At 38.2% G+C, this 21,775-nt stretch overlaps 1 protein-coding gene across 3 annotated transcripts in view; it reads right to left on the reverse strand.

Annotated features, from left to right (window-relative positions):
* Positions 1-3,653: 3,653 nt before the first annotated feature.
* WDR36 (WD repeat domain 36) overlaps positions 3,654-21,775 on the reverse strand; it is a 41,966-nt gene continuing 23,844 nt past the window's right edge. For 2 of the 3 annotated variants that reach the window (XM_080681511.1, XM_080681513.1), the window contains exons 15-23: positions 21,370-21,478; positions 19,321-19,400; positions 12,560-12,667; positions 10,799-10,896; positions 10,282-10,427; positions 6,446-6,565; positions 6,175-6,256; positions 4,960-5,147; positions 3,654-3,830 (exon numbers count right to left, since the gene is read on the reverse strand). In XM_080681511.1, coding sequence (XP_080537637.1) covers positions 3,678-3,830; positions 4,960-5,147; positions 6,175-6,256; positions 6,446-6,565; positions 10,282-10,427; positions 10,799-10,896; positions 12,560-12,667; positions 19,321-19,400; positions 21,370-21,478 — 1,084 coding nt within the window. In that variant the 3' untranslated portion in view covers positions 3,654-3,677. The remainder of the gene's footprint in view (positions 3,831-4,959; positions 5,148-6,174; positions 6,257-6,445; positions 6,566-10,281; positions 10,428-10,798; positions 10,897-12,559; positions 12,668-19,320; positions 19,401-21,369; positions 21,479-21,775) is intronic. The other variant, XM_080681512.1, reaches the window with a different exon arrangement.

A 21,775-nucleotide genomic window follows, 5' to 3' on the forward strand; every position in this document is an offset into this window, starting at 1 on the left:
TATACACACAAATTTTACTTTGTATTTCCTTCTTTCTCCCTTCCCTGATGGCAAACACACAGGAAAGGTTCTAGAGCAGGCATCCTCAAACTACGGCCCGCGGGCCACATGCGTCCCGCCGAGGACATTTATCCGGCCCACCGGGTGCCGCTGCCTGTCCTGCTTTAGCAGCCGACTCATCCCGGGCCCGTAGTGCGCACAGGAATTTGTTCATAGTTTTTTTTTTTTTAAACTATAGTCCGGCCCTCCAACTGTCTGAGTGACAGTGAACTGGCCCCCTGTTTAAAAAGTTTGAGGACCCCTAGAGTACCTAAAAATGAGGATGTAATACTATCTGAATATAATATCTCAAATAAAAACACTCAACTTCTGTATTCTCATTTGAAGAGAAAAAAAAATTCAGTTCATGATTTATAAAAGCAATACAATTTCAGTTTAGAGCTCTTATTTTGTCATTTATAATTTTCACATGGTACATGCTTATATTTTGGAATTTTGCCACAACTTTATAATATAGTACTGGGCCAGAGGGAAATACAGTTTCTAAAGTTAGAACTTAAGTCATTAATATTTTGATCAGTGGCTGTAAGTTTATAGACACTTCTAAAAGAAAAACAAGAGCATAAAATCAGATTGGCTTATTTCGTTAGCAGTTTACTAATTCTACCTTATATATTTAAACTACATGCTTAATATAAGTTATCACTGAAAACTCTTTGTGAGGACTGTTCCTTCTGGAGATTATTCTGTAAAACCTTCTTACCCTAATGAGAATTATATTGGCATTCAAATACAACCAGGTGAATTTTGTGAATTACACTACTTTTAAGTATATAAACTAAAAATTGTTTTTACTTATTTTTTTAATTTTTTAAAATATATCTTTATTTATTTCAGAGAGGGAGATAGAAACATCAATGATGAGAGAGAACCATTGATTGGCTGCTTCCTGCAAGCCTCCCACTAGGCATGTGCCCTTGCAGAATTGAACCTGGGACCCTTCAGTCCACAGGCCAATACTCTATCCACTGAGCCAAACCAGCTAGGGCTAAAAATTGTTTTTAGAGCACTGTGCTTTTAAGAATTGCTGTTTTTTAATTCACGTATTGCTAGAGTTTTGAACCATGAAAGGAAAATAATGGTGAGAAAGGAGGAATTGCCAGAGCTTTCTGGTTTCACAATGGTGATGAGAGAAAAGTTGAGTCAGCAGTTTCTTACTAAAGAGGTCATCAATAAGGAAGAAAAACCTTTGAAGGATATCTTCAATGGAATTTGGAATTTCCCTCATCTATCCTAGGTATCTGTTCAACTGTCTCCTCAGCAATTTGCCAAGTCAAAGTGCCTCTCACATTCCTAAAAGAACATTTAGAAAGGTTACAATGGAGCACTAGGGCAGTGTTAGAAAACCTGGCTCTGATGCTGAGGTCCCAAGCTGACATTAGCAGATTCCTCCTCTGATTACAAGAGGGCTGCACTAATGTCTGACAGCCTCCCAGCTCTAAGAATCAATGATCCCCATGTTCAGCAAAGGCCACCAAGAAAGGAAACACACCTTTTTACTTCATATCATAAAGGTGCTTTTATAACTGTACTAGAGGCCCAGTGCATGAAATTTGTGAGCTTGGAGGGGGGGTCCCTCAGTCTGGCCTGTGCCCTCTCACAATCTGGGAGCCTTCAGGGGATGTCTGACTGACGACTTAGGCCCACTCCCTGCTAAGCCCTCAGTCAGACATCCCTCTGGCAGTCCAGGACCCCTCACTCCTTACCACCCCCCTGCTCACTGCTCCTTACTGCTCAGCTCGCTGCTCATTAGCACTGTGGCAGAGGTGGGAGAGGCTCTTGCCACCACTGCTGTGCCCGCCAACTGTGAGCCCAGCTTCTGGGTGAGCGGTGCTCCCCCTGTGGGAGTGCACTGACCACCAGGGGCAGCTCCTGAATTGAGTGTCTGCCCCTGGTGGTCAGTGAGCATCATAGCGACCAGTCATCCCACTGTTTGGTCAATTTGCATATTAGCTTTTTATTATGTAGGATTATAGATCAGTTTTATCTTCAACATGATTAAGCAACATTTTTCATGAAATATCCAGAATCTCTTATATGCTACAAATATTCAAAAAAACATGAGCTTGTGAGGACAATTTTTTAAAAAGTCATACCTAAGTAATTAATGTGAAGAGGCCCAGAAAATAAATTATTTGAGTACATTCTTTAAGTTTTTAAAATGAAAGGCTGGTATAATTTTATTTCAAGCCAATTATTTATCTTTTAAGTGGAAAATGACTGACTAGTCAGTAATGCTACTAGCATTTATTTTCTCTTACAATGAAACTTGAAAAACAAAATATGAGTTAAACTGAACCCATCCTATCTAATAAGAGTAATATGCAAATTAACCCTCACTCCACTACACCCACAAGCCACGCCCACCAGCCAATCAGAGAGAATATGCAAATAAACCCAACCAAGATGGCTACGGCCACAGAGAGCAGGAGGGAGGCTTGGGTTTCCCTGGCAATGGAGGAAGCCAAGCTTTCCACCTGCCCTTGCCGGCCTAGGCCTCCACTCAAGGCTACACAGTTTCAATGATAGAAGATAAAAATAGTCCAACAGAAATGGCGGCTGCCATGGAGCTGGAAAGAGCAGGAGGCTAGGGTTGCCCCCGGTGATGGAGGAAGCCAAGCTTTCCGCTCACCCTGGCCGGCCCAGGCCTCCGCTTAAGGCTACAAAGTTTCAATTATAGAAGATACATAAATCCCCCCAAAAAAGGCTGCTGCCTCTGAGCAAGCAGAAGGCTTGGCTCCACTCCAGGCTACAAAGTTTCAATTGTAGAAGATAAATAAATCCCAGATACCAGGGCCTCCGCTTGGGTCACCAGGGGGCGTGGCCGGCCTGCAAACCACCACAGGTCCCTCACCCAGGCCACCCCATGCCCCAAGGGAACCCCCACCCTGATCCAGGACATCCTTCAGAGCAAACCAGCTGGCCCCCACCCGTGCACCGGACCTCTATCCTATCTAATAAAAGAGTGATATGCAGATTGACCATCACTCCAACACACAAGATGGCTGCCCCATGTGGTCAAAGATCCTGCCCCCATGTGGACACAAGATGGCCACCACAAGATGGCCAGCAAGGGAGGGCAGTTGGGAGAGTCCAGGCCTTAAAGGGAGGGCAGTTGTGGGCAATCAGGTCAGCAGGGGAGGGCAGTTGGGAGGAACCAGGCCTGCAAGGGAGGGCAGTTGGGGACGGTCAAGCCTGCAGGGAAAGTCAGTTAGGAGGGACCCAGGCCTGCAGGGGAGAGCAGTTAGGGGTGACCAGGCCTGCAGGGGAGGGCAGTTAGGGGTGACCAGGCCTGCAGGGGAGGGCAGTTAGGGGTGACCAGGCTGGCAGAGGAGCAGTTAGGTATCAATCAGGCTGGCAGGGGAGTGGTTAGGGGGTGATCAGGCTGGCAGGCAGAAGTGGTTAGGAGCAATCAGGAAGGTATGCAGGCAAGCAGTTGGGAGCCAGCAGTCCTGGATTGTGAGGCCCAGTGGGATCGGGCCTAAACAGGCAGTCGGACATCCCTCGAGGGGTCTCAGATTGGAGAGGGACACACACACCCCTGTGCACGAATTTCGTGCACCGGGCCTCTAGTTTAATAGAAAAGTCTTCAGTTTATAAAAATCACAAATTTATTTTCATTGTAACAAAGCACTTTTAATATAATTTAAAATGCACATGCTTTGATTGAAGAGTGATTGCAAATGAATCCAGTTTTCTTCCACCTGGGATGACAATTGTGTCATTTCTTCTAGAAGTTTTGGTTCTGAAGGAAGCATTTTAAGGTGTAACTGAAGAAAAAAAAATAGTTGAACATTTAAGAAAATTAAATTTTGTCTATTCTGGACTCAACATTTTTACTAAGAAATGTCAGAAGACACCTTCTGAATATTTTTTTTCTTAATTGCTGATTTGTTACCATCTCCCATTTCCCTCTCCTCTATCAAACTTTTCTTAGTTTGAGTTCCTTTATGTACTGTCACACCCTTAGCAGAAGTGAAGTGGTCCTCATTCCCCTCCACTAATAGTCCTCAAATAGACCCAGAAGCAAGGACATAGTTCTTACACTAAATCCTTTTTCTATGCTTCTTTAAGTTTTTCCTTCAATTGTAACCCATTGGTAATACATGCAGATGGGCTCTTTATTTTGTTTTCTAAAGATTTAAGTAACTTTTTCTTTTTTTTGATAAATTTGGGAAAGGATATAGGAACAATTAGTGGCATTTCTATTTTTTTATACCACATGCTACCAACTATCTACTTTATAAATAATTTTAAATAACCAGATCAAGTGAAAAGATTTTATACACTGATGAAGAATATCTGCTATCACTGAAAATCAGCATTATCTACCTCCTTCAATCCATTATTCTACTGAAATTAACATGAGTGTTCCATTATATTAGTCATGATAGCAATTCTGTTATTGCCAAATCACTTGAAACTCCTTCAACCAAAAGAAAAGTATTTTTACCTTAGCATAGAAAAAACAAAGCAAAAAATTAATATAAAACCTGACTTTCTCTTCATGATCACAGAAAAACAGCCAAAATGTAACTACTTAAAAAGTTAATAGATGTCATAGAAAATTCAGAGCTGAGTCAAAATTCTTCTAAAAAATTTAAATAAATAAATAATTAAATTAAATTAAAAACTACAAAACTGCGTAGTCCAGCTGCCCAGTATGGTAGTCACAAGGCACCGGTGACTGTTTAAATTTAATTGAATTCCCATAAAATAAAAAGTTCCGTTTCTCAGTCACATCAGCCACATTTAAGTGCTCAGTAGCCACATATGACAAATGGCTGCCATGCTGGACAGCACAGGCATAGAAAATTTCCATCTTTGCAGAAAGTGCAATGAGAAGACATTGCTTCAGAGGAAGGCAAGCTGTGAAGTACTGTCTTACATTAGACTTACCTTTAGAAACAATGCAAGGTATGCCTGGGCTAACTCAAAATCACGCTTTCGGTCCAACATCATTCCGATCATTTTTAAGAAATTCTGCATAACTTCTACAGACCCGCCACATTCAGGAGACAAGCTCCGCAGCTCTGTTTCAATTCCCGATGGACCTAATTCTTTCAGAAGGTTAAGAGCCGCATCATCTGTATTAAGTTTTAAAAAGAATCCTGTTATTACCTACATCAGTTCACTTAGGAAACTAGTTTTTCCACTCATACCCCAAGCAAAATGCACAGGAAATTCTTTCTGTGGGTTAATTTTTTTCTGTTAAGTAGTAGAATAAACCAAATTAAATAAAACCAGTACGAATAATGAGAGAATTACAATAAAAAGTACTAAAAACTCTACACTAGTGCTTCTCTTCTTTGTCTCCCACCCCTAAAATAAAACTCCTTTTATGAGCTTGCTATTCTTCAGTCATCAGTACCATTCTTTGACTTTGCAAATGTGGGCTCGAGTGATTTTGGTACAAAAACAAAAGCATTTGGAACAGACAAGAGGATAAATCAAATAAGAGAGTGATTGTGATTTTGTAATTGCTTATAGCTCTTACTGTTTATCATTACTAGCTACAGATTATAGCTTTCAAAAAGATGAGATAATTTGGGAATATCTAAAATCATTGAAGACAAAAGTCTGTTATATTCCCAAAATGTATGGCAAACTATTTTTGTAAATAAAAATAAAAGCATTAGAAAAAAATCTAATTTTCCATGTAAAATGTATGAAGATTTTCAAAAGACTATTCTAATGTCAATATCATCTTAGTTTAGTGTCACTCATCTATAATAATAAAAAGGTAATATGCTAATTAGACCGGATGTCCTTCTGGATGAAGCCGGGGCTGGAGGGAAGCCAGCCAGGGTCCCCGGTGCCTGCCGACGGCTGGAGGGAAGCCAGCCTGGGTCCCGGGTATGAGAGGAAAGCCGGTGCTGGCAGCTGTGGGAAGGAAGGCCTATTCTTGAACGAATTTCATGCATCAGGCCTCTAGTTTAATATAACAGTAGAAAAGCTAAAGTTACTTCAGAGTAAAACCCAAGTTTCAACCCTTTTAATTCTTACTATCTTCTTTTAGCTACTGAGAAACCTGCTAATATTTCACTCAATTTCTTTTCATAGAAAGTAAAATAAGCTAAAGATACTTGGTAAATATTTTATAATTTAACTTACATTTATTATTCACGAGTCCTTCTTCAAGTTTCAAGAAGAAATCTGATTTTTGAGCCAAAATTCCAAGATTTACCACTTTAGACTTAAAAACAAATACACATTATTCAAAAACACAAGTGTAACAAAAAATATATATAGTCTATAATTAAAAGCTATCATTAATTTACTCTATATGCATAAAACTGAGTGTTGGTAAAAAAAAAACTACAACTGCATAATACAAACACCCACCCCTCCCCATATACTTAGAACGCTCCAATTTGGTTTTTACCTGCTGTGGATCATTATTTTGTTCAGGCGCAGCATATCTGGGTACAAGGCCAGGAACTGTTGGTATAAAAAATGGTGCTGACTTGGGTACTTTGGGAGGTTCCTTTGGTTTATTCTTTTTCTGATTAAAGAGAAAAAAATAAAAAGACAAGCAAGTAATCATCTGGCTAACAGTTACTAATATTTAATTCTCAAGAAATTAAAAAAAGAAGTCCAAAAAGGAATGAAAAATTTTCAGATTAGAATGTTAAAATAAAATCCCATCACAGGTATCTTTAAAGTGGGTTTCCGAATGCAAATCTCCAGAACCCCTGCTAATAAGGCAGAAGGGAAATGACAGGGTTCAGGAGAAGCCCTAAGACAAACACACCTCGTTTTCCTGAAACATGAATATTTAGGTGAAGAAATAATAATCAAACACTTCTGAAATTCTTTAATATTAAAATATAAACTTTTTATCAAGATGGGCTAAAAAGCAAAATTTACAAATGCTCAATATTTTCACAGAGCCCAGAGCCTTTAGAAGTAATTAGGTGTAATATTTTTGTGAAGCTTATCCCTAATTCTTCTACGTTGTTGAAATTTTTTATTTTTCCTTAGTAATTTGTGTTTTTTAAGAAGCAAGAGAATACTATTTGCCTGTTTATAAAATGTTTTAAGTGTTAGTAAAATTCAATCAGGAAAACCACTATCGGATTTCCCAACAGAATTTAGTTTTGATGACTACACACTACACATCACTATCTCAAGAGCATTTGATGAGGAGGCTTTGTATGGTAAACTGACTGATAGAGGGGTCTCACAATTTTACCTCCCACTATTCCTCTTCCATCCCAGGAGCTCTGTAACCTTAGGGAGATTTGCTTTTTGAAAGAAAACTAGGGATATTGGTGGCCTTAAAGAGGAATGGAATAAAAGAAAGTTACTACCTGAAAACAGAATAAAGTACTGCTAAATTACAGGGTAAGTACAGCCCTTCTTTGAGATGGTAGAGGAATAAGAGTCACAGTTTCACTTCTAAGTCACTGCTACAGAGTGACAAGGTAGACAGTCCATGAACTGTAAATAAAAATAAAAGGCTTTGGAGGAGCGACACAGCACTCTGGAGATTATCTATCTCCTACAGAAAACCAAAAGTAGAAAAATTGCCACAAAACAAATATAAAATTCTAACATTTTTCATTCAGTAGGATATAAAAATATTGGAAGTGAGCACTTCTCATAAAATCATTCACTAAGGTTTCTATTTAAGTTTCTATGCAAAACAAACTATATCTTAGCAAGAAACAGAGTAGTTCAAAAACTTAGCTTAATAATTGGGCATTACTGATTACTCCCTTCACTCATCTATTACTTATACTTTTTCATGTGTCATTTTTTTCCCCAAGTCACTTTTATTTTTTATTTATTTATTTTTAAATATATTTTATTGATTTTTTACAGAGAGGAAGGGAGAGGGACAGAGAGCCAGAAACATCGATGAGAGAGAGACATCTATCAGCTGCCTCCTGCACACTCCCCACTGGGCATGTGCCCCCCAACCAAGGTACATGCCCCCAACTGGAATCGAACCTGGGACCCTTGAGTCCACAGGCCAATGCTCTATCCACTGAGCCAAACTGGTTAGGGCTCATGCATCGTTTTTAAAGCTAGTCCATGGAGCACTACCTTTAGCTGACAGATTGGGCAACAGCTTTGAGGAAATTAACATGTGAAAACTTACCTTACCCAAGACACTCCTATCTGTTTGGGTACTAAGTTATTAGTTACAAAAATACTTACTACTTTGTCATAGTTATCGAAGTCTTTACACTTTTTTTATGGCCAGCCCACAATATGACTTGCATACATATGACCTCCAGTGAATGTATGTGTATATCTAACCAAACCAAGCTTCATAATCAACTAGAGGACCAGTGCATGAAATTCGTGCATGGGGGTGTGTCCCTCAGCCCAGCCTGCACCCTCTCCAATCTGGGACCCTTCGAGGGTTGTCCGACTGCCCATTTAGGCCCAATCTTACCAGGATCGGGCCTAAACGGGCAGTCGGACATCCCTCTCACAATCCAGGACTGCTGGCTCCCAACTGCTCGCCTGCCTGCCTACCCGATTGCCCCTAACTGCTTCTGCCTGCCAGCCTGATTGATGCCTAACTGCTCCACTGCCAGCCTGATTACCCCTAACTGCCCTTCCCTGCAGGCCTGGTCACCCCTAACTGCCCTCCCCTGCAGGCCTGGTCCCCCCAACTGCCCTCCCTTGCAGGCCTGGTCCTCCCCAACTGCTCTCCACTGCAGGCCTGGGACCCCCCTCCCCCCAACTGCCCTTCCCTGCAGGCCCGGTTGCCCCCAACTTCCCTCCTCTGCTGGCCTGGTCACCCCTAACTGCCCTCCCTTGCAGGCCTGGTCCCTCCCAACTGCCCTCCCCTGCTGGCCATCTTGTGGCGGCCATTTTGTGTCCACATGGGGGCAGCCATCTTGTGTGTTGGAATGACGGTCAATTTGCATATTACTCTTTGATAGGATAGAGCCGTGGTAGGCAAACTGCGGCTTGCGAGCCACCTGTGGCTCTTTGGCCCCTTGAGTGTGGCTCGTCCATAAAATACCATGGCCTAGGTGAGTCTGTTTTGAAGAAGTGGCATTAGAAGAAGTTTAAAAAATTTGGCTCTCAAAAGAAATTTCAATTGTTGTACTGTTGATATTTGGCTCTGTTGACTAATGAGTTTGCTGACCACTGCGATAGAGGCCTGGTGCACAGGTGGGGGCTGGCTGGTTTGTCCTGAAGGGTGTCCCGGATCAGGGTGAGGGTTCCCTTGGGGCATGGGGCGGCCTGGGCAAGGAGCCTGTGGTGGTTTGCAGGCCGGCCACGCCCCCAGCGACCCAAGAGGAGGCCCTGGTATCTGGGATTTATTTATCTTCTATAATTGAAACTTTGTAGCCTTGAGAGGAGGCCAGGGCCAGCCGGGGCAGGTGGGAAGCTTGGCTTCCTCCATCGCCAGGGACAACCCAAGCCTCCTGCTTGCTCCAGCTCTGTGGCCGCCGCCATATTTGTTGGGTTAATTTGCGTACTTGCTCCTGATTGTCTGGTGGGCATGGCTTGTGGGCGTAGCGGAGGTACGGTCAATTTGCATGTTTCTCTTTTATTAGCTAGGATGCTTAGCATTATCACAGGATGACCTCTAAAATTTTCTACTCTAGTCTATTCCTCTCAATTGTTTTCACTACTCACAAATGAGGATCATGAAACATGCTTTGAAAAACACTAATATATTATCTGTTTTTTATGTAAAATTATAATTTCCTCAAATACAAAGGGACCAGGTTTTTTTCATTGGCACTGCCACAGGACATTACCTAGTACCTAGTTCTTATTCACTTACATGCCTGGATCCAACACAGCAAGCTCTAAACATCTTCTTATAGTTGGCAGAGTAGCATAAGAATAATAAATGCTATTGAAGCTTAATTTTAAAAAGACTAGTGAAAGTCTTTTCATTTCCAAATGACTAGTGATAGATATCACATGTGGTGGCAATATATTTTTCTTGTTTTAGGAGTTAAAAAAAGTAGTATAGAGGCTGGATTAAAAACATCAAATTTTTAATAGCTCTGCAGTTGTACGCTGTAATTCTGCTGTATCCAAAGGTCTGCTGAATGCTCTCAAAATTAATATATATAAAGAGAATTCTGGATAGATTAAATAGGATTCAACTAAATGGCATGCTCTTAGGTATTAACTGTTCCTTTTCAAGCTCTCAAAGTTGGGGAAGCTATTTCTACTAAAGAAAATGCTTCTGTGATGTGTCTTTAGGGGTGAATATTCACTGTGCTATAATAGTACCTTAATAACATCAAGATTAAGAAGGTTTTTCCACCGTGATTCAGGAAGGAGGGATAGAGTCACCAACTGCTCATTCAACTGTTCTGGGGAATCATACTCTATCATTTCATCACTTGGTTCTATGGTTTCTTCTGATAATTCTACATCTGAAAACAAAAATTTGGGGGTAAAAAAAAATTAACACAGAATATTTTTATCATGTAAAAGAAATTTAATTCAGACCAAATCCATTAGTATTTCATAACACGTTTACTCAATGTAGATTTGTTAAACTCTTAATTTCTTCATCTTCTCATATTAACTATAATTCCCATCACAAGACCTAAAACACTTCTCCCTAATACCAATAGATAATCTTATCAATCACATTTTTGTAAAAAATTATGAATTCCTTCAAAATATTTCATATCATTTAAATAATACTTTGATTGAATAGATTAAACTTTGCCTTCAGTAGCAATACCCCCATGTTAGGTTTATGATATTACACTTCAAAAAATTACTATTTTGTGATTACCTTCGGTTTGACAAGTTCCAGGAAGCATCACTACTGAAGGAACATAATCTGTGGGAAGTGGCCGTAATGAAACAACTGAATACAGGGAAATATTGGACCTGAGAAATAAAAACATAAGCCATATTTTAAAACTTATAAATATAGGGTTTTTTTAGGGAAAATCTTCAATTACTGGTCTAAAAAACAAACAAAAAAACTTCAATTACTCTACAATCTTGAATTTGGCTACAGATTCTAATCATGTACAACTTAAAAACAACCTCAAAGATAAATAAAATAGTATTAATTTGAAAATGCCTTGATTCATGTCATAGATGTTACCACAAGAAAGCTGTGCATAAACATCATTAATGTAGTACACAAAAGTATTTGAGAGATCAGTACTAAGTAGTACTTTTATAAAGTAACAATCTCCATATCCTTATATTGTTTTGACAATTGTCAACCTTCAGTTAAGAAAATAATACCTAACTGAAGGAAGGACAGACTCAGAGAGTTAAGTCAGACACAGAATAAGATAATCAGATCCTGAGATTGTGGATTTCTCCTTCCATAGAATGGCCCTCTAAGTGGCCATGTTTCTGCTACCTTAACCCTGCACCATGACCATGACCATGACCTTGGATGACTAATCAAGATGTAGCTTCCTATCCCAAAGTGAGTTAATCAGATTCTGTTTTCCATACATTATGAATTTAGAATGAAAAATAAAAGTTGGGGAAATCAGGTTCTGAGCTATATTAATAGTGATACTACATAGCTGCTAAGGTCCCATAGCTACTATTCTTCTCTTATCTTGATTGTTCAGGCCTCACAGATTCCAGGAGATACTCCATTTTGCTTATTAAGGTGGCCAGAGTGTATTTCTTTTTTTTTTTTTTTTTAATATATTTTATTGATATTTCACAGAGAGGAAGGGAGAGGGATAGAGAGCTAGAAACATCGATGAGAAAGAAACATCGATCAGCTGCCTCCTGCACACCTCCCACTGAGGATGTGCCCGCAACCAAGGTACATGCCCTTGACCGGAATCGAACCCGGGACCTTTCAGTCCGCAGGATGACACTCTATCCACTGAGCCAAACCGGTTTCGGCCATAGAGTGTATTTCAATGGCATACTGAATTTACTTTTGTGTCATAAAAATTTAATTAGAAAGTTTTATAATTAGAAAAAAAAGGTAAGTTTTTTTTTCTTCCCCAATAATTAATAACAGTTAAAAGACATAGACATCTGACCTTAGGAAATACCCAACACTTTTTCTTGGCCCAGATGATGGACCATTTACCTTGACCTCTTACATGTTCGTCACAATGGAGTTGGGTGTAAAGAGTTATGCAACTAGAATGATCTTAGCAAGCACCTTTCCCAAACAATGCCTTTTAGATAAAGTAGTCTGAAGTTGACAGGTGACTCACTAAGGTTATAAAGCAGTATTGGGGTAGTAGCAGGAGGGCCAGGACCTGGCTAGGGAGTCCTATTTTTCTAACATTTTAAAATTCACATATCCTTTCTGCAAAATAAAAGCTAAATAAGATAACAGATAAAAATCAATTGTGTGGTTGAACAAAGGTCTCTAAATTATCAAGCAGATGTTGAATTAGCCATAAACTTATGGTAAACTAACCCTCTGTCAACAATGTGACATTTCCATTTTATAAATTAAAAAAAAAAAAAAGGTGATGTTAGCAACTATGGTTGTCTGACAATATCATCTTCCTTCTCCTCCTTACCCCAAACAGAACTATATGAATGAACTCACCACAGATAAATTCCAAGGTGGTCCACATGGGAAGTGGCCAGAAAGTCTCCGGTAGGGGACATAGTAACATTGAGAGGAGCTGAGTCCAACAAAAAGCTGTCTATAAGGCTATAAAAAGGATCAAGATGTTAAACTCTACCAAAACATTTAATTCACAAATATATTTTTGTTAAAATACTATGAGATAATACAGAAAAGTTTCATTTTTATTTTTTAATAATCACCAATACCAGAAAGGCATCAATAACAAAGAGCTTTGTCAGTAATATTACTATGTGAAAATAACCTCTCTTAATGAGAATGACCCAGAACATCAAACTGATTAATTAGCCAGAGAAAGTTTCAACAGGGAGAACACAGGAGGAAATGCTCTTTTTCTGGAATTTTGGTAGACTGACTTGGGAACATTTCTGAAGATGTCACACATTTAAATAAATCTAATTATCAGTACTCTTTTGTATTTTTGCTATCCCAGTGAAAATAATAAAAGGCTTAGGCAACAGAAGAAATTAAAATAAAATGACTATAAATAAGAAAAAGAAAATAGTAATGGAAAAAACTCAAGCAAGTCTGTTTTTCAAATAGGTAACCACACTATACATGAAACATATGAAAGAATTCAGTCTACAGAGCATAACCATAAAGCAGTGTATAAAAATTAGTCTCATAGCTTGAAAAGTTGGAGGGGTTGAAGAGTTGGGGAGGAAGGGGGAGTAATCACCCCCAGGTAGGAGGCTCAGTGTAGGCTTCTCCGAAAACACAGTGTTGGAGATGAGCCTTCCAAATGGATACGATTCAATGGATGTTGATGGTAGAGAAAGCATATCCTGGCTGAGGGAAGTGTGGAGGGCAAGGCGAAGGAAAACACAACTGGGTTTAGTGAGGAGTGCAGTTTGGTACATAAGCATAAGGCTACATACAGGCTCTTAAATACAAAACACCTAAGTTTGTTTTTACTTTAATCAATGAAAAGTCACTGAAGGCTTGTGAGCAGATAGTAATCTTCACTTTCATAATAAATCTGCCATCAGAATGTAGAGTATATTTGAACAGGAAGAAGAGTGAAATTGTGCTAGCAGTCATCTAACAGCATTAAAGATCTGAACTAGGATGGAGACAGCAGGAAGTGACATAAGTGAATTTAATGAGCAAAGAGAAAGATCTGCAAAGGAAGCTTCTGCAAAGGGTGTGAATACTTTGTGTACTTTAAGAGAAATATACTGTTTTAATTACAGCTATTTTAAAAACTATTTTATTCACTGAAGGCAGTATATTATCCATGGGAAGGCACAACAAAATGACTGAAGTTCAGAATCTACATTAAATAAAACATCATTTCAAGAAAAACAGTAACAATAGTTAACAATTTTTTTTAGTATTCCATGCTAAGAAGTATCCTGAGCCTTTGAGTCTACTAATTGAATCCTCACTACCCTATAAGGCAGATCTGTCTTTTTTATTATATAAACTAGATGCCCAATGCACGAAGATTCGTGCCAAAATAGGCCTTGCTTCCCCTGCCAGCACCAGCTTCCCTCCAGCACCCAGGACCTGGGCTGCTTCGCTTTATCTGCCACCGCCACCCATCGGGACCTGGGCTGCTTTGCTCCTGCCACCGCCAGGCACCTGGGACCTGGGCTGCTTTGCTCCAGCCGCTGCCAGGCACCTGGGACTGGGGTTGCTTCACTCCGGCCGCTGCCGCCACCCACCAGGGGCATGCTCCGAGCCGCACCGCAGCCACTCAGAGCACGCCCCCTCCCCTGGTGTGTGTCCGCTGGGGCTGGGGGCAGCACGCAGTTGCCTCTCAGCGCACAGCTTGGCCTGAGCTGTCATGATGCAGCCTCCTCCTGGGCCGGTCGTGACGCCTGGCTATTTTGCATATTACCTATTTATATAGATAGATAGATTATACATATAGATCAGAAAATGAGGCCCAGTAAGATTTAAAAACTTGCTCAAGGTAGTTCTGAGCCAAGAATGTCATATAAGCAGTCTGTACCCTTAATCACTATAAACTCAGTAAAACCACTGCTGAAACTAAAGTATAAAAAGCAGCTCAACAGCACATTTACATACTGGGAATGTCTACACTGGTGATTCATGAGCAGTGCAGATGTGAATGAAGTCTCTCCAGTGGAGACATTAAGTGACTTGTCAAAAATAAAATCTCCCGCTCTAGCCGGTTTTGCTCAGTAGATAGAGTATCGGCCCATGGACTGAAGGGTCCTGGGTTCAATTCCAATCTATGGCATATACCTAGGTTGTAGGCTTGATTCACGGCTGTGGTTTGGGTGCAGGCGGGAGGCAACCAATCAATGTGTCTCTCTCACATTGATGTTTCTCTCTCTCTGTCTCTCACCCTCCCTTCCACACTCTCTAAAAATCAATGGGAAAATATCCTCAGGTGAGGATTAATTTTTTTAAAAATCTCTCAATTTGTTCAGAATGTAATTAATACTGTACAACTTAAATGATGAATGATAGGAAAATAAGCCTTAAAATTAGGAACACTGGAAACACACACCAAAGTGTGCTCAGGACAATGACTGTTATTTAATTTTTAGTTATGGGGGAAAAGGTAAATAATAACCCGTCTGATTTCTGCTCAAACTTACTCTGGAAGCTCACAAGAATCCCTTCTCTTGAGAATCAAGAGAATTGGGGAAAATAAAATTTTGGTAAACACTTATTATATACCAAAGACTGTTAAATTATTTATGTTATTTAACCCAAATAACCCAGAGCAGAAACATTACTCCAATGTATATAGATGAAAATTAAGCTTAAACACATTAGTTTCAGATCTTACCATTTCTTGTCTTGATCAATATTTGTGCATTAACTTAACTATGTGAGGGGTGAAACGTCCTAACATGTCTGCTAAAAAGAGAATCTAAAATCTACTGCTTGAGCAAATTTATTTTATATAATACTGTAATTATTTTGTCAAATTCATTGTGCAACTTGATTCCACAGCTGTTGTGTGTGGGTAGACAGACCTTCCGTTATGTAAAAGCATTAAATTGAGGAAGATGATTTCCACATACAAAGCATATTTTACATGGCCATATTAATTCATAAAGTGTAAGTGTGAAGGCTTAATCCCAGACTTAACTACCATATAGTCCCTGCCAAGGTCACAGAATGAAAAGTCCCAGATAAGGTATATACTTTTTGAGAGAACATTAATAAAATCCTCACTGCAAGAAATCAGATTTTCAAGCACAGAGCCCTGTATACTAAGTCATTTCTGGTTATATCAGGAGTGGGACACCTATTTTTTGCCAAGGGCCATTTGGATATTTATAACATCATTTGTGGGTCAAATAATATTGTCAACTTAAAAATTAGCCTGCTATATTTGGTTAAACATTTAATTAACTCATCTAATGCCTTGCCAGGGCCAAACCAAATGATTCCGAGGGCCTTATAAAGCCCACAGGCTGGATGTTCCCCACCCCTGGGTTATATCCTGAACAAATGCAGACAGTGTGTAGATGATCAATTTCCAAAGTGATGGAATCACCTTACACAAAAATCTTTAATGAGTAGAAGAAAGGGATGGTTTTGCCTCAGGGAGAAATGCAAAATAATATTCTATTCCAATTATTCTCATGTAATGCTCCTCAGAAAACAGCAATGAGACAGAACAAAATGCAAAATTCTATTAAAGCTACACAGCTGGTGTGGCTCAGTGGTTGAGCATTGGCCCATGAACCAAGAGGTCACAGAGGTCACAGTTCAATTCCTGGTCAAGGCACATGCCCGGGCTGCAGGCTTATTTCCCAGCAGGGGACATTCAGGAGGCAGTGGATCAATGATTCACTTTTAACATTGACTAGAGGCCCAGTGCACAAAAACTCATGCACTGGAGGGGGGGTGGAGGGATCCCTCAGCCCGGCTTGCCCCCTCTCACAGTCCAAGAGCCTTCAGGGGCGGGAGGCCACCGGCGATCAAGGGAAGGCGACACCCCCATCACACCTCTGCTGCTGCCACTGCCGGCAGCGCAAGCCTTGGCCAGCCCTGGTTACCTGGGCCTCGGGCCAGCCCTGGGCAGCTGGTGGGCTGAGGGGACTGGGGGACTCTGGAGACAGGCGCGCAGACTGGCTGAGCACCTACCACCCCAGTGGGGCTGAGGGGACTGGGCGCCGCCATCTTTGAGGGCGTGGCAGTCAATTAGCATATTCCCTCTTTATTAGATAGGATGTTTCTATCTCTCTCCCTCTCCTTTAATCTCTCCTAAATAAATAAAAACATATTTTAAAAAAATCTATTAAAGCTATTTTATACTTTTCTCATCCCCAAACGAGTTCAACATGTACTTCCAGTAGATTGAAAAAGAAGAAATAAAGATGATAGTAGTAGGGAATGACAAAAAATTTCAACTCTGCTTCTCTGAGCACCCTACAAAATAAGAAAACTTTCTCTACTTTAAAATAACTTTACAGGAAACAGTTCAGTGCCTATGCAATTGTTTTAGACAGGCACAATTCCAGGTAGATAACACCTGTATGTTACCACACCCAAAGGTTTACTCATCAATAGTTTCACTTTTCAGACTATGTAATGAGCATATTCATTCCTTAAATATTTAACGTGTTATGTAAATGACGAAGCTGCATACTGAAGAAAGAACTAGGAATCTCCAAATTTTGTTATACAAATTATGATTCAAAAACAGGGGAATCAAAAACCCCAACAATTACATATGGGTGTATGATGAAACACTAATCCTCACTTCTTTATCTTCTACATCAAGAAAATTAGTTCATTCTTAATAACATATGACACAGCCCAAGCAAGGTGGAAAGCACAACTGTTGGGAAATGTTTTTTCCTCCAATGCTTATTGCAGCAAAACGTAATTTATGAAATATGCCACCATGGGCAAATCACGTTGCTTCTCTTTGAGCCTCCATTTCCTCATTTGTAAAATGGAACTAATAATAGTAATAGTACCTACACCCATTCAAATATGAGGGGAGATGAAAAATAAAAGTATATAAAGTGCTTAGTTGCTAATGGTAAATGCTAATTTAGTTGCAATTAGACAGCAGCAGTTGTGTGACATGTTTTCAAGCTTCCTCATTTATTCCATTTCCAATCTTAGCCAAAGTAGTCCTTATTTTTGTCTTTATTAAAATTAGGCTTTGGTTTAATCAATGTAGATATAATTACATTTTCTTTTAATAATCCCTGTGTGACTCATTTCTTGTTTTTGTGTCTCTGCCAACTTCATGCCTTTGTATTCATTTAAAATAACCCCAGTGTTCACCTAAAGATATCAGAATCAAAACTTATCAAATTTAAATCTGCTCAACTTTTTAATGAAATAAAAGATTTAGCAGAAAGACTAATGCTGAGTCAAAGACTGATACATTTAAATGCTTCTAGATCCTATTTTTTCCATTCCAAAGATAAACTTGCCACTTTGTAAAAATATTTTGCCAATTTAGTACTACTGAACATTAACCTATCTCTCCCATCTAATGTGAACTAAAGCTACTAAAAAGGAAAATGACAAGGGCATATGTCAACTCTATTACTTGTACAACTTTCCTACTATAATTAAAGCAATTCAAATTACAATGTTCATTTTTAGAAAAATAGCAAAAATCCTAGACTACCAATATTTCTAATGATGCCTTTTTTTTTTTAAAGTAAGGAAATACCAACTTTAGGTGAACTTTTTGAAGTCAGAGGACACAGTCCAGTAACTAAATTTTGTTTTACTATATTTTAAGTGAAAAAGAGAAACATGTGTGGACAAAAGTTCCTAGTTATTAGAGCTGGACTAATTAGCAACACTCTTTTTTGCACATATTCCAAATCAGATGCCTTTGCTGGATAAATAGCTGTGCCTCATTCCTATAGCAAACTTGAAAGGAAATGATTACATCAGGGTTTTTCCTTTCTAAAGGTCAAAGTGCTTTCAAGTATGAGCTTATCTAATTCCTCAGAAAAAAAAAAGAGTAAGTAGAATTAGACAGAGCTTAGTAACTTAGAAATATTTCAGAAGATTAAAAAGTACCATCTTCTTTCTCACCAATGTCTTTCCTTATGGTATATTCTTGTTAATTAGATACTTTGCTATTCCCATCACTCCTTCCTAAGCAATTCTATGTTAATATGATTTTAAATTGCATCTATTCCTATATAATTTTTAAGAATATTTTTTTATTGATTTTTGAGAGAGAGGAGGGAGAGAGAAACAATGATGTGTTGCCTCCTGAATGTACCACAACCAGGAATTGAACCCAAAACCTGGGTATATTCCTGGAATCAAACCTGTGACCCTTCGGTGCATGAGACAATGCTCAACCAACTGAGCCACAAAGGCCAGGGCTATTCCTATATAATTTTTAACAACAACAAAGCACATACACACGTTCTCTCAGTCTCCAATGTTCAAATTAATTAATGGAATTAGATAATGTTTTCTCTTTGAGAGCTGTTTTAGTAGCAAGTTTAAGTCTATCAGATAGATTTCTGAACTCTACTGGGTTTTACCCAAATCTTTTCATTCTTGAAGGTATCTAAAATGTCTTCCTTCAAGAATTATGTTAGAGACAGAGAATATATAACATACATCAAGGAAAGTTAAGGTTTTTGACCTTTTAACTAAATTCAATATGAACAAAAAACCATACAAAATAAAAGTTTGAGTCATATTTTTAAAAGCACATAATCCATTAATTACAGGTAAAAGATAATGATTGAGAAATTTTCTGATAGAGGTTAGGGATTTAAAAATAAACTTACCACCCAGAAGGAAGGTCCCAAGTTCTGATAGAGCAATCCATTGAAGCACTTATTAACCAACGACCATCAGGACTGAAAGCCTTTAAGTTAAAAAAAATAAAGAAGAGTATATACATAATCTGTGTGTGTGTGTATACATGTATATGTATGTTTTTAATGTTTGTGCCTGCATTTTTAACAGCTTAAAGAATGCAATAAATTAAAAGATGCAGACTACATGAAAAACTAAGTTTGAGTAAAATTTAGACTACCTTATTTTATATAAAAGAAACCATTTCTTATATACCACTGATTTGGATATAGATAAGGATTAGGCTTTTATAGAATTAAATCTTTACTCCAGAATCTCCTATATTTATAGACAATTAACAAACTGTGTTTAACTACAAATCATTTTTAAATATAAAGCTGCTGTTCTGAGAGCATTCAATTACTAGTAGAAATATTTTGTTACCTAATTTGATTACAATGTATCTGTGAAAGCAACAAAAACTACATTTTCTTGAAAAGAGTCTAGCTTTCTAAGAATAAACCTAATTTTGAATGCAAATTATCTTAAAATATTAAAGTTACTAAAAAAGTCATTATACTTTTACTTATAGTTTCAGTTAAAAATCTTTTCTTTATTAATCATGTTTGATTTCCAAAATATAACTTAAATCTGCAGAAAGTGTTTAAAAATAAATTTACACTATAAACTACTCATAAAGAAGGTATAGCTTTTCTATCAGTAAAAATGAGTAATAATAGCTCTCTCCTTGGCTGTAGCAAGTGTTTTGAGGCTTAAATCACGTCAGATGTGGAAGAAGGCCCAACAGGAAAAACTTTAGGGTTTATAATGGCAGTAGATTGTATTCATCCAGAAGTCTAAGCACATCACAGGGATCATGACTATCCATATTAGCACATGATATTTGGATAAGTGAACTCTAATTTGTTCATCAGGGCTGCAGTAATATTGTGGAAATTCAAAACTTAAGGTATAGAGAGATCAATTTACAGAATAGAACAAGCTATTAAAGGACGGGGAAAATAATAAGTAAATCTCATAGATTTAATTTAAGAGGAGTAATTTAATACTGAGTAGTAGAAACTCCAGACACACAAGTTGAAAATGTGAGAAGGAAAAAAACAACAACAGGAAGATTATTGGCCCTGACAGATGTTTTTAAAAATGCTATTTCACCATAATTACCTCACTCCCACCCTCATTTCTATAGATACTGTCACAACAAATTCTGTTGATGGGTAGTTCTACCAATCTCCAATCTCCAGAACACCATTTCCTGACCATTTCTCCTTATTTTTAAGGAAATGGGTAAGCATTGCAAATTCTGATTTTTGGTATGAGAATGAATAAGTAAAAGTAGCTATTGGAACTGGCATTCAGTAGCTAGGATTTTATTTTTATTTTTTTCTCTTTTCAAATAAATCAAGGAATCTGCAATTGATACAAAATGACAATATAAACTTAATATGGTCCTCTACATACACTTTTTAAAGCAGAGTGCTTCTTATCATCTCATACATCCCTCCATAAGAATACAATAGTAAGCTAAATCACATTATCAGTTAAACTCTTTTGGAATTAAGCTATACAAACTCTAGAAATAAAACAAAACTAGCACATACCAGGTACCAGATATTCCAAGTCTCCTAGTATTATTTTTTATGCATGTAGAAAACCAGAAATAAGTTCCTTCAGCCTAGTTTAATATTAAGTCAGAAAAGATATACTTATGTTTCAATCTCTAAAGTATATTTTGGTCCTGTTTGCAGTCTAAGAGAAAAAGATAAACTCTGCGATATATATTTTAATCTGATGGCATTAACTCCCTGAGAAATATTAAACTTCCTTTTAATTTTGGATTTTCCTTAAAAATCTCTGAAAATTATTCTCCAAATTATTTCTTTTAAATATTTCCTCATACTAGTATGATGGGTAGTTTAATGCTATTCAAGGAAAACGGTTTCAATTATTTGAACATTTTTAACCTAAATAGAAGCAGAAATGAGTCAAGTTTTGTTTAAACATTTAGTTTGTTTTACCATGTCATTTATTTGGCCTTGGTGTCCAGAAAACTCTCTGACAATCTTTCTAGTTTCTATGTCCAGAACACTAATGGAGAAGTCATCCAAGGCGAGTCCCAGAATGCCACTAGCAAGATAAATGCATCAGTTTTAATAAACAAACAAACAAACAAAAACTTGAACTAAAATCTCACAGACATTGTAATTTTTTAAGTCAAGTGTACCTTTGGATTATGAATAAGCAAAATGCTGTTCTTTTTATGTTAAAAATCTGATTTTTGCCCTGATCGGTTTGGCTCAGTGGATAGAGCGTTGGCCTGTGGACTGAAAAGTCCCAGGTTCAATTCCAGTCAAAGGCACGTACCTTGGTTGTGGGCACATCCCCAGTAGGAGGTGTGCAGGAGGCAGATGATTGATGTTTCTA

The sequence above is a fragment of the Plecotus auritus genome, assembly GCF_963455305.1.
Source record: "Plecotus auritus genome assembly, chromosome: 7".
Taxonomy (NCBI): domain Eukaryota; kingdom Metazoa; phylum Chordata; class Mammalia; order Chiroptera; family Vespertilionidae; genus Plecotus; species Plecotus auritus.